This window comes from Nicotiana attenuata, unplaced genomic scaffold (genome assembly GCF_001879085.1).
Source record: "Nicotiana attenuata strain UT unplaced genomic scaffold, NIATTr2, whole genome shotgun sequence".
In the NCBI taxonomy this organism is placed as follows: Eukaryota; Viridiplantae; Streptophyta; class Magnoliopsida; order Solanales; family Solanaceae; genus Nicotiana; species Nicotiana attenuata.
In genome coordinates, this window is record NW_017673264.1 from 21693 (window position 1) to 35346 (window position 13654).

At 36.0% G+C, this 13654-nt stretch overlaps 1 protein-coding gene across 2 annotated transcripts; it reads right to left on the reverse strand.

Annotated features, from left to right (window-relative positions):
* Positions 1–454: 454 nt before the first annotated feature.
* Positions 455–5172, reverse strand: LOC109215871 (histone acetyltransferase type B catalytic subunit). Of its 2 annotated transcripts, none has more exons than XM_019379989.1 (10): positions 5029–5172; positions 4866–4902; positions 4071–4185; positions 2994–3062; positions 2578–2616; positions 2432–2508; positions 2210–2309; positions 1691–1766; positions 1453–1613; positions 455–1361 (listed from the first exon to the last, which is right to left on the reverse strand). In XM_019379989.1, exons 1-10 carry the CDS (start codon positions 5108–5110, stop codon positions 720–722), a joined length of 1398 nt encoding a protein of 465 aa, XP_019235534.1. In that variant the 5' UTR covers positions 5111–5172; the 3' UTR covers positions 455–719. The 2 variants fall into 2 exon arrangements, with proteins under 2 accessions (XP_019235534.1, XP_019235533.1); XM_019379988.1 differs by having other exon boundaries at positions 4071–4180; positions 4861–4902.
* Between the last annotated feature and the right edge of the window lie 8482 nt (positions 5173–13654).

The following is a 13654-nucleotide window of genomic DNA, read 5'->3' on the forward strand; positions in this document are numbered from 1 at the left end:
TTTGGCTCCACTTTCAAATTGAGGCATTTCCTCGGCCTCATTCAAAGGGAGCCACCTTTTCCAGTATAAGCAGATTTAGTGGATGCAAGTAAAAGCAGTTTGTGGGCTATGATCTTCAGTTGGATTTACATTAATGTGAGCCTCTTCTGTGAGTCACTTATCTATTTCTGCCCTTGGAATTTTTTTCCAATTGTTTCATTGGGCACATAACTATTACGTGCTTTAAACTAATCCCCTGGTTCATAATAAGGGTCCAATTTACTTTTTCATTTTGGTTCAAAATAAGTGTCCAGTTATGTAATCAAGAAAGAATTCAATTTGTTTTTACAAAATAACCCCTATGTACATATCCCTAAAAAATTTTCTTATTCCTCACATTAAATGTTTAAGTAGGGATAGTTTAGTCATAATAGGTATTTTTGTATAGAATTTAGTATTTTCTTAATGAGCGTGCTAAAAGCAAATTGGACACTTATTGTGAACCGGAGGGAGTACAAGATAAATCCATCAGTAAAAAATAGTGCGAGCAGAAAGCTGCCCTGTATCAAAATGGCTCACACTTAAAGCAAACAAGTCTACATAATTTGGAGACTAGACTAATTTAACCTAAGCAAGTACAGCTCATTTCATGTATAGCCACACCTTTGTAAAATCAAAAACTGCTGCATCATCGGCCTTTGGACTATGCAGATGTGAAATAGCAGCAGCTGCCTTGGACTTCATTGCCGATGAACAGAAACTTTCTCTGCAATCGACTTGATCTGATTTAATCGTTCATCCACCAGTTTCTGTAGCTGCTCCTCCACATTAATTTGATTGTCAGCCCTCTCTATGCTGCTAGATTCACCATTTTGCGATTTGAACATCACAAATGACATTTCCTGATCATATTCAGTTGGTACATCAATCACCTGCTTCCCGTTGCCTTCTGAATCTTTCCCAACAACTTCAGCCTTTACTCGGTGCAAAACAATTGTCCTGTATGTCTCCATATATTTGTCAATTGGGTTTAAGCGAAGATAGATAAGAATCTCCCAACATTGCTCAAACTGCTTCTTGTTGATTTTCAAAGTTTTCCTCGCATCTTCAACAGCACTCAATGGTGGACCATACTTACTAGGTGAGCTTTTTTTGGAAGGATTTTCCTGCTTTAAACGTGATACAACCAAGTCTAGGGCGTGCTGGATTGGGTCAAATACAAGCAAACGCTCCAAATCAATACAGGATCGAACATGTTGAAGAGAATCCTCTGGCTCTTCAACTGTCAGGTCATATACGTTTTCCGATATTGCAACCCTGTTCAGCACCTCAAGAAGAAAACGACCATAACCTTTATGCTGGTAAGGAGGCAAAACTAGTATCTGCCAAAATCCAAATCAGTTAAGAGTTAGAAAGAGCTATATCAATAAATTATATATATGGTATGATCATGCCGAACTGTCAAAATTTTACCTGCCCAAGTCGCAAGCGTGTACTTTCAGGATAACGGTGGAAACGATAGACAGCTGCAAAACCAAGTAGCCTAGAAAGGCTTTCTTCCTGGGTATCTTTCCTTTCCTGGACTAGGAGATAAATCTCCCATCTAGGATCAAGGATGTCAATAGGATTGCTACCTGGTTACAAATACCACTATAAGAATTGAAGCCAGCCATAAATGATAATTTTATTCAAAAAAGCATACAACCATTACCATCCACTAAGAGTAGTACAAGTGGCACCAATCTGCTATAAAGGTGTCCTACAGGCATGCCAACAATCCGGAATACCTGGACCAATTCCGAGAAGGATAATCAATCCTCAGCTTATTTGTCACAAAATACACAAACATAATGTTTCAACTCAAGTACTCAACATGCTAAGAATCCACATGCATAAGGAAGTGAAGTATCAAATTTTGAGAGAGCACACAACAGACATAGACAGAAGCTTCCAATCGGGCAGGAGTAGCTTCTTATAACATTTGTTACCCAAATAGTAGAAAGAAGTTCGCTAATATAAATGGTTCATAAATGATTATTCCATGTAGGTCTAGCTGTAGTTTAGCTGCTTTAGTACTAGTTTGTTCCAAACCCTTAACATCTTAAAAGAGAAACACATAAGAAAGATATTATGCATGCACTAGACTAGAGGCATAAAACAGATATGATTATTGTCATCTCTATCCTATTAAGTCAAGAAAAGGGCCAAAGAAATGGGCCAAAGAAGGCACCTCTGCATCAAAAGGCTCTGATTTTGAAAGACAATTAGATTCAGAGCTACAGCCATTTGAAACTTTATGCTGCAATGCTTCAGCATTTGAGACAACAGACCTGTGTGCAAGATAACTTAGATATAAATATATGGTAGAAATTGGTCGAACAAAATATTATTCATCAGGGATGGTAAGTAGAATCAACATGAAAAAATAGGTATAATAAAGTTACGGACAAACCGAACATAATGGCTTTCAGTTGAAAAAGTTTGCAGGAAGGCATCTTTTTCATCAACGAGACTCTCAGCAAAAATATTCTGCTACAAAAATCACAGTTAAATCCCGTCTTGATAATATTACACTAAGAGAAAATCCATAGTCATTACCTGTAAAGCAGACTTTAGATCTGTGATACCTCTGCCTCCCTAGTAATCCAAAAAAAGATAAAGAATAAAGAGAAGAAAATCATATATAAGTGAGTAAGAAATAAGTCAAGCAAATCCTGAGAGGTAACTCTTTCATAGAGAATTGCATTTTGGCTCTTATTCGACTGCAAAGAACCATTTGTAATGAGATATATCCCGAAAGTCTGAAATAACTCTCAATGAGATACAACCCTTAAAATTCATGCACTTAAGTGATAGGAGCAAAAGCAATAGAATAGCGAAGCATAGGGACATTGACAAAGATGCAACATTTTTGTTTAGCATCACTAGAATCTAGTTCGCTCATTTATACATTAGAAATCTGAACAGTAGGAGCAAAAGCAACAAGCAAACTAGGAGCAAAAAAGGATACTTACATCTGATGAGCTCTCAAAGGAAATATCAGCATAAGCATGAAAGGATATCAAGCTAACCCAAATAGTGATCTGCAAAATGGAAACATGAAAAGATCAGATTAACTAAAAGAACAATCAATACAAGTAAGAGCATTATCAAATTTATGTAACCATTATACATGCTATCATTTTCCTCTCTTCCACTCTATGGAAGTGGATAGGGGGCAGCGTTTTCTGACTGTTTGTGCTGGGCGACTCCAAGTTTATGACATTCGTTCAAGATCATTACTAAGGTCTCCTTTATCTATTTTTTGGTAAAAAAAAATTGTATCCTTATTGGATCAGACCTGTGAAGAGACGCTGAAAAAGAAGATTCTGGTGAGAAGCCACGACCGAATGTGCAACCTGATATCTAGATAAGCAGCAACCACAGATGAAGGTGCACTCTAGAACTTGAAGTTCCTGAGTTCATCTCAGTTCCAGAACATGTAGCATAGCTCATGTAAGCAAGACGATAGCAAATGTACTTTAGAAGGACTAAGCAGAACTTTAATACTCATCCCATCCACACACTTAGCCAACTTGCAGCCCATCTCAAAACCTCAAAAACCCTTGCACGCACCCTAAAACTCTTTCTTCTCTCCTCACAAATATAGTCTGTCCCTTTTTTTTCCAGAAAAGGACTGCAGTCCTCCGTTAAACCATCCAATCTCATCATTAACCTGATAGACCAACATCCCTAATCCATTATGAGACGTGTAAGAGAGAGAAGATAGAAGGGGAGGCCAAGAAATTTGTGGCAGGGAAGCAAACACCATATTCTAATAGCAGGCTCTAGTTACTATCAAGTCCAATATCAACACCAATCAGATACCTCTCTGACACTTGTACAACACAAATGCAGTCACATCATATCTCTTTTAGTCCAAAAACCTAGACACTCATGTCAAAGGAACACTCAAGTCACTATACATGACAACTTTCTCCATTTTTTCTTGTTCTGAAGATTCTTTAAGGTGTATCCCGAAGAAAAATTAAATAACAAATGAAACTCAGAACAACTCAGCCACAAAGAGCACTTTTGAGAAGGAGGGTTACCTTCAGACCCTGATACCCAAAAATTCTGCCATCGTCTTCAAAAAAGTGATTCAAGTCAACTGGTTCAAGACAGAAACTGTTTGGGGAGTCCACATCCTCTTTCCTAGAAACTAAGAACAAGCGAAAAATATGTGTTATGGGACCACTAAGGAAGAGAAACAGGTTCCCAAAATCAAATAAAGACAAATCATGCCAAAATAAATTATATAGTCAAACATCTCAACTTAAAACAATGTTTTAGGTCCAAGTTAAACCCAATGATGAGCAAGAAAAACCAATCATCAGCATGTATATCATCTATTCTTTAGCAAGCCTCTAGAAAAAAGAAAATGAGACGTCCAATGAATTAAAAAAGCAACTCTATGTTCCAATTCGAAATCCATGCCTACAGTGTATATTTGTTTATGAATAGACCAAGGCCGAGCCAAAGCTTAAGCAAATGAGCAGCTAGATCAGGTACAACACCAATATCTAGATTTAACTTCATTAATCTCTGACTTGGGGAAAACTTACAGACACTAAACTCCAACCAATTTTAACCTAATTATTCTTACTCTACATAGAGGCCTGAAAGAGAAACTCTAAAGGATTTTCCTTTTTCACATTTAAAAAAAGAAAAGACAAAGGAATAAAATTATTCATGGTGAAAATCAAGTTATCAGGCCAGAATGTTAAGAGCTGAATATTTCACTTCACTGAAAGCTAAACGATAGGACAGTAACATTACCACTCCGAAAAAATTGAACAGAACAGTTGAGAAATTTTCTTTAGAGAAGAGTAAAATTCAAACCTAAGTATATAGTAATGCACTCGTTAGCTTCAATTCCAGCATCTGCATAGAAAAAGAACATCAAGAAAAGACAACGTGAATGATGAGAGAAGTTAAAAAACGCAGCTGAGGACTGAGGAAGAGGAAATGAACTAAAGAAAAGAGATTCAGAGGTGAATGACTACTCACCAGGCTTAGCAAAACCGACACGACGGCGCTTCTTCGGGTCGTCGATTGGATCGGAGGAGGAGGAGTGATGCTTCGTCCCCATTTCTGCTGGTTAGGGTTTTGCTCCGAGCGGGAAAATGTTCTGAGGCGGGAAAGATGGAATCAGCAGGGCATAATTCCATTATATAAGCTGTGCTGTGTGCCCGCCCTTTAGATCTCGGGTCATTTGACTGAAAACATCTAGCACGATATGTATATGGGCCATTCTTCTAAGTTCTATTCAGGGCCAGGCCTTTTCCAAAGATCCAATGAAACTTGTCATATTCAAGAGTGAAAATAGTACGGGCTAGCTAGTTTTTGAACTTGTGATTGAAAAATAGTCAGTATTTATAATATCATTAAAAAATAATCAATTTTGCTGAAACACGAAAAGTTCCAGCATAATATGCTAGATTATGGAGTTCATGAGTATAAACTTACAACATATTTTGTTGGAACTCCAGCACACGAAAAGTTCCAGCATAATATGTTGGATATGGAGCTCCTGCGTATAAACTTTCAGCATATTATGTTGCAACTCAAACGCATTATGAAATTTCAGCACATTATGCTGGATTGGAGTGTACATAGGTCGGGTTGGTACGGATTTTTCAATTACCAAACCAAATCAATGGTATCGGGTTTATAAATCTATAAACCAAACCAACAAACTAGGGTTTTTCAATCTCCTTTTTTTCTTGGGTTTTTCTCGTTTTTGGATTTTTTTTTCCCTGTAAGTCTTCATAGCATAAAATATATAATTTGTGCTCCAAACATTTCTTTAGTCCTAGTAGAATACAACTATATAATGTGTTTTTCAAGAAAATAACGCAATAATATGAGATAAGTCATAGCATTGTACTAAAATATTCAATAACCAAAATAATAAAATCCATAAAGAAAATATTACTAACTAATAAGACATAATAAAAATTAACATAATCTAAAATTACTATATAGGTCCTGCTAAAATAAATATAGTTAATAAGTACTATTAATTACACAACCAAGAACTAAAGAAAAAGAAAAACTAAGTTATGAATTTTTATTATAAACCAATGCAAAATTAAAAAATAGATATCGAACACTATTGTCATTTCTAACGTTGAATTGAATTTCCTTTGTTAGCATTGTATTGATTTGAAGTTTATTTTAATTACTATATTTATGGGCTATGAAATTTATTGGATCATTTAGTAATGTTAAGTCCAAACTTGGAATAATATGTTTAAAGATAAATTTTAAAAAAGATTAAGAAATATTTATAAATTATATTACAATAAATAATTATATATATAAAATATTTTTAAAAATTGTATAAATATAATGTCAGGTTGGTTTAGTTTTGGTTTGACTTTTTTTAGTTAAAATTAGACCAAATCAATTATAGTCCGGGTTTTTTCCAACACCAAACCAAATCAAACCAAACCATGATCGATTTTTTTCTTTTTCCGGTTTGACTCGGATTATCTGTTTGGTGCGGTTTATCAGTTTTCTTTGTACACCCCTAATGCTAGAATCTCATATGTAAAAAATTCGAACTCCCGCATATTATGTTGCAATATTTCTGGATTTTTAAGGGTGATTTTGTTCAGATTTGACCTTTACATTAAAAAAAGTTACTAAAATTCGGCTACTTTTGAAATTATGATTATTTTTCAATTACCGACTATAAATCTAGCTATTTCTGATTTTTCGCTATTCAAGAATCAAGCAGACCATTAAGGATTTATGTTATAAATAATACATACCATTAATATATTTTAACATGTTATAACTGATTACCATTTGTATTAAGTTATCAATTAATGTTGCCATAAACTAGAAAGTTACCAATCAATGTTAAAATAAAGTTACTTGCATTTACCTTTTAAATGACATGACATGTATATATAGTACTAGTTTGTTGACACGTGCGTTGCACGTGTATCTTATGTCAGCTGATATATTTTAAAATAATAAAAATATTATTAAAAGATAATTTTAAAAGGAAAAATAAAATACAAGCTCAAACTTAATTGTCGAATAAAAATGATTAGCTAAATTTAGTTAGATATAGATACGATCGATGTATACAAACAAGCACAAACCAACATAAACTTAATTATGTAGCACTTTTACTCATATATAAATATATCACACATCAAAAATATTTACAATAAGAGAGATACAAATGCAATATTTTGAAGATAATTTTGCTTCATACATTTAAGACGTCAATATACAAGACCAAAGAGATTTGGAGAACATAATCTAATTTTTAAGTGTAATATGAAAAATAAATTTATTTTTCGTAGACTGCATCGTAGCAAAAGTTCTGCATAAACAGTGATATTCTTTACACTAAAATAAATCAAGAAACATTATAAAAATTATTAACTACACCAGTTAGGAGCTATGGTGAAGCTAACAATTTATTAATTTTTTATCCTGGTTTATTCGGTCCTAAAAACTTAGTCCACCTGTTAGATTTTTAGTATCATAAATATTGTCCAGATTTGACAATTACATTAGAATTTCAAAACATAAATCCAATTGCCCTATACAAAGAAATAGTTGGAAGGAACGAAAGAAAAATAAAGGTATGGCATTAGCAAAACACTTAAAAAAAGTAACATGAAAGAGAAAGATGCACCTTATTTGACATTTGTAGGTGAGTTCTGTAGGTAAGAGATGGTTATCAGTTAAAGAGAGAAGATGAAATAATTCTAATTAGGAATTGAAAAGTTGTAAAGTAGTATAATTTTATCTAGGAGTTGAAAGGGTGCAACATACATATTTATCATTTATTGTATCCTTCATGCTATTATCTTCTCATTTATCTGATTTATTGTAGATTGTAGTAGAAATTATTATTTATTAAAGGATAAATTTACTTTTGATACAAAAATAATATAAAAGTAGCATTTAAGGAAAGGATTCAATGATCTTTCAATCTTTGTAGGACATTTTAGTAATTCACTTTTGACTTTGGGGCTTCGCGCGTATAATATAGTATGATCTGACGACTTTGTTAAAAGGAAAATATATTCATCCCAATAAGAGAAGAATAAAGGTGACTCAGCTCAAACAGCTTCATGTTACACTGAAACAGGACGTCGATCACAAGATAACACAGACGACATGCTCGATTTGTTGACCCCTTTAGGATTTTAAAGGTTTCATAACTTCAAGACTATGAGAAAGTCCTTGCTGCAAAAGTTTCTCCTTTTCGTGAATGATTGGCTAGCAATATGTCAAGCGTTAACATGGATAGCTTGGGTAGATGGATATAAACACCAGACGCGGATCTACGATTTTATTTATTTGGGTTTAAGATTTAAAACTTTTAGCATTAAAATCATTATATTCTAAAGTTATTGATTCATCATATCTACTATTTATTATAAATTTAGTGATCTTTCACGTATAAATTTATGTTTTGCGTCGACAGTCCCAGCAGTTGTGTGCTCCATCCGCCCTTGATAAACACCATGATCTACACTGTTTAAATTCCTCCATTTGGTCAGCCCATCGAACACGATATGATATATATATATATATATATATATATATGGTCTTGCTAAAATACTACATGAAGGTAGTAAGTTAGCATTGTACCCAATTTGTGTTTCACTAAGATACTCATGCCACCTTATTAAAATAAAAAACTTTCAGGGGCTTTTTGGTCTTTCCTCTTAATTTTCCAATTTCCCTCCAAACATTTCACGGTTTCTTTCACCTCTTTTCCCTCCATTTCACCCAAATTCAAATCTTCACTATAATATCTGGGCAGAAATAAGGAGACAAGTAGCAATAACTCTTCTCAAATATTTAATGGAGCTAAGAATTTTGTATTCTGACACCTTTTCGTTTGCTAATCAGATTTAGGGGTAAAATATGCTTTTTCTATTTTTTGATTTGTTGATGCCCACCGAAAGTGAAGGTGCAACAGGGGGTTGAGGAGGGAGAAGGGAGTGAATAGTGGAGATACGTTCCTATGTCGTTGTTCGTACTCAATCTTTTGTCTGAGTTCAATTTGGTTCATATGGAACAACTACACTTCTTATTGTTCGCCGAAAAGTTTTGTCGGAGTTTATTTTGTTTCAATAATAACACATCAAGATGGTCGTTGTTCGCCGGAAGTTTTTCTGAAATTTTCTGGTTTAATTGATACTTTCAAACACTTTTTTACAAGGATGAACAAAAATCAATTTTTTTAAAAAAAAACTATTTTATAAGTTTCAATTAACATGGGTATGTGTACATGGATTATTTGGTCGAAGTGGGAATGTCGCGTAAAGAAGCTAGGACTTCGAGCACGAAATCGAAGCCTCTTTGCGGATCGAGGTCGGCGTCAATCACGGCCAGAGAGAGACAAACTCCGAGTGATACCGGTATAGCTTGATAACGGAAAAGGCAAGATATCCCCGATTGGTCGAGGATCGTGGCGTGAATCTCGAAACGAATCAATCCACAACGATTAATTAGATGTTAATATGGTTTCCTACTATAATTTGAAGTGTACCTTATTTAGGACTCCTCTATTATACAAAGACGGATTCCATTCATTTGTAAGCTTCATCATTGTTCACTAATAAGAATATATACATTTATTACTTTCCTGCTATTTCACTTTGACAGAATTTAAGGGTCCACCAAACTCTATAGAGAACTAGGTTCTCTACCAGGTTCAACAGAACACATGCACAGTGCAGTAAGTAAATGACACAGAGGAATTTTACGTGGAAAATTTCCAGCTCAACGGGATTAGAAACCACGACCTACCCTATGATTAAAAACCACGACCTACCCTTCGAGCAGCCGCTATCCATGTACCATTGTTGGCTGCTCCCTTTCATTGTTCCCTGCACAAGTAAATCAAGGGTTTGATTTAGGAACCTAAACAAGTTTGGGTTTCTTGTAATAAGGAAAGGGGTGAATTAGGGCTTTTTTGGTCCAAGCAGGCATTATACGTCTTTTATGTGAAGGACCAGGTTCCCTAGTAGTAGTTACTTTTTCAACAAATTTTTTTTTTTTCTGTTGAGGTTGGAATCTGGCCTTACAGGTTTCCTTAAGGTGCCCAGTATTGCCATAGTGAGTGCAAAGCCAATTGTCAGATACAGTAACGTACTTGCTATGAGGGTTGTAGGGAGTCTTTTCCCTTTGGAACCCGATTCTCTTCCTATCTCCCCCGTTGTTTGTGTACAAGGCAGTGATAGCATCAGAGGACCAGGTCCACTTAAGTGATTTTTCAAGATCACTCTTCACTCTTCCTAGTTCTTCCTGAAGTTGTTTGTTTTTCTCAAGCTCAACACACAAACTAGATTTCACTGATCTTAACTCATTTTTAAGCTTAAGGTGTGCCTCACTTGCAACTTCCTTTCCATTTTGAGTGTTCACATGCCTATTTTTCCTTCTTATTTCCTCAATTATTTCCTTTAGGTCTACAACTACTACCAATAGGTCATCTCTCTCGTGCTCTATATTTGCAGTTCTCTCAGTCAAGGTATCTTTTTCCCTTTTTTAAACTCTCAATGGTCTCTCTTAGATCAACCGCAGCCACCACTAGATCATCTCTTCATGTTCTATTTCTCCTAGTTCCATGGTTAGCGCATTTTTATCATTAACGAGACTTTGATAAGCATCAATTAAAATATTTGCCAAAGATATAAGATTCTTTTGATAATAGGATTTCAAATTTCTTTGAACATCCAGAAGGTTTACCTCATCATCATCGTCGTCATCTCTATCATCATCAGACTACGCCATCAAGACAAAAATAGAGTCGTACTCAGCTGCTTCACTTTCCACTACCATCATGGAGTTGTCACCTTGCCCATAATCTTTTCCGAATTCGCTGGAAGAGTCAACCCATGCAGCAAGAGCCTGTTTCACAAAGTTGTCAGTGGCGTCTTTTCTTTTGAATCTTTTGTCAGGAACCTAGTTCCTTTTAGCTGCTTTGTCAGTGTTGTGTTTGTATTGATCTTGCTTGAGAAGAGGGCAATCCTTGATGAAGTGTCCTGGCTTACCGCACTTATGACATATGTCATAACCTTTTGGCTTGTTGGAGCTGCCCCTTTTTGGAATGCCTCCATTTCTGCGAATCATTTTCTGAAACCTTTTTGTCAGGTATGCCATATTAGAATCCTCACCAACTGAGTCATTGCTGAGTCATTGCTGTCCGTCTTGGGGACCAGGTTCTTCTCCCTTTTTGGCTCTCTTCTCTCATTGTCCTTCTTCTTCTTCATTTCATAAGTCTTCAGATTGCCAACAAGTTCGTCCATGGTAAGCTTTTGTAGATCTTTTGCTTCTGAGATAGCATTTACCTTGCTTTCCCAAGAACCAGGTAATACACTAAGTATCTTCCTGACGAGTTTGTTCCTAGGGATGATCTCTCCCAGTGAGTGAAGCTCATTGACGATAGATGTTTAGCGAGTGTGCATATCCAGAATGGATTCGTCGTCCTTCATTCCGAAAAGCTCATACTATGTGGTCAGCATGTCAATCTAGGACTGCTTTACCTGTGTTGTCCCTTCATGAGCTGTTTAGAGAGCTTCCCAGATCTACTTAGCTGATTGGCATGCTGAAATCTTATTGTACTCATCTGGTCCAATCCCACAAACAAGAATTTTCTTTACACGAAAATTCTTTTCTATGGCTTTTCGATCAGCATCATTGAATTCCTTCCACGTCTTGGGAATGGCTACAACTGGGTCACCAAGATTCTTGGTATGAACAAAGGGTCCATCACAGATAACATCCCATAGCTCTGTATCTTCAGCCATGATGAAGTCGTGCATCCTAGTCTTCCATCATCGATAATATTGGTCGTTGAACCTTGGTGGTTTGTACGTAGACTGGCCTTCTTCCAAGTTTGGTGGAGCAGCCATGAGGATCCTTTCCAGGTGTTAACCTGATAGAAAGAACCTGCTCTGATACCAAATGATAGAATTTAAGGGTCCACTAAACTCTACTGAGAACCAGGTTCTCTATCAGGTTTAACAGAACACACGCACATTACAGTAAGTAAATGACATAGAGTAATTTTACGTGGAAAATTCCCAGCTCAACGGTATAAAAAACCACAACCTACCCTTATAGGATTTCAACTTCACCACTGAGCAATCTTTAGATTACAACCCATTGTAACCTAGGAATTAACCTCTTAATCCCTCACTAACTTGTAACTACACTATTACAAACCACTTTGTAATAACTATATTACAAAGACTTAATCGCTCACTAACTTGTAACAACACTATTACAAGCCACTTTGTAATAACTCTATTACAAAGACTTTACAACTCGACTAACTCTAGCCAAGACACAAACACAAGGGTTTATGATTTACAAAGGGTATCCTACACAATGTTTCTAAGTAAGCTAAGTAGGAATTACAAGTAAGAACTTCAACAAAGATACAACACAGCTAAGGACATATAATAACTCAATAAGGGGAACTGGTTCGTTGCTATGTTGTTCTTTGTTCTTGATGCCCTTGAGAATCACTTGCAAGAAAGACACACACTTGAGAGAATGCTTGATAATTTCTTGAATGTGCAAGTGATTTGCTTTACCTTTGCTTGATGTTAATATCTCATTTGTGACATTACTTGGATGATGCAAGCATGTTAGGTGAAGGGCATTACCTATAAAGTTGACTGATGCACTATTTCTACACTGTAGCGTGTGCAGGCAACAACTTTACAGTTGAGGCAGTTGACTTGTACAGTCTCCTCGTGAACTGGTAGGGACCTGTTCCCTCAGCTGTTCCTTCTACTCTGAAGAGTTGAACCATAACCCAAGCTGGAACCTTGTGATCTTAAGGTTTTGAGAATGTGTAACAGGTTTCTTATCTAGTTATGGATACACATATAACCTATCGCACTTACTATTCATTAGAGTTGCTTTGTCATTTACTATTCATACTATCCCACCTCGAGACTATCCCAAGTCGAGGTCGAGACCTGGCTAGCATACTGGTTTGGTTTATTTTATTCTCTGATTTGTTCGTTTACTTTCTTGCTTATCAATTGGTATTGGACGAAATCACATATCCTTAAAACCGCAATATAAGTTTAATTGTTATCCGAATTTGAGGGTAAACAGTTTGGAACCCACCATGGGGCTAAGGATAATAGTGATTGTTCGGTGTTGATTTTGATAACACACGTTATTTTACGCTTGTTCTTGTCAAGTACCTTTGCTCTCAGGTTAAAAATGTCAAACTCACAAAACGCAACCACACATGGTGAAGATCGTCTCGGGTTTCACGGGGCAAACGACAATGTAATTGCTCCAGGAGCCGAGGTGCCATAGGCTAATCTCGAGGGAGCACCGGTTGCCAAGCTCAACAGGCTACAACCTCAGCAGGCCGCTATTGCTCAGTTAGAAAATCAACATAGAACTTCAAGTGGGCCCGGGAAAGAAATCACTCGTCGTACTCGTACCGAGACAATGCCAGAGAGGTTGAATAGTAACGAATCAGGGACTGATCCTGCAATAATGAAAATGCTCGTGGAGATCACAAAAAGAATTGAGTCAGTAGAAAAGAAAATTGAAGCTAATGATAAAAAAGTGGAATCATACAACTCCCGAGTTGATCGGATAATGGGGGCACCACCGA

Bases quoted from the DNA above. Each gene is read 5' to 3' on its own strand.
- LOC109215871 (XM_019379989.1), bottom strand. From the start codon at position 5,110: ATGGGGACGAAGCATCACTCCTCCTCCTCCGATCCAATCGACGACCCG. The intron at 3,063-4,070 runs GTAACCCTCCTT...TCCATTTTGCAG, and splicing joins TTGGGTATCAGGGTCTGAAG to ATCACTATTTGGGTTAGCTT. The intron at 1,614-1,690 runs GTAATGGTTGTA...ATTTGTAACCAG, and splicing joins TGTACTACTCTTAGTGGATG to GTAGCAATCCTATTGACATC.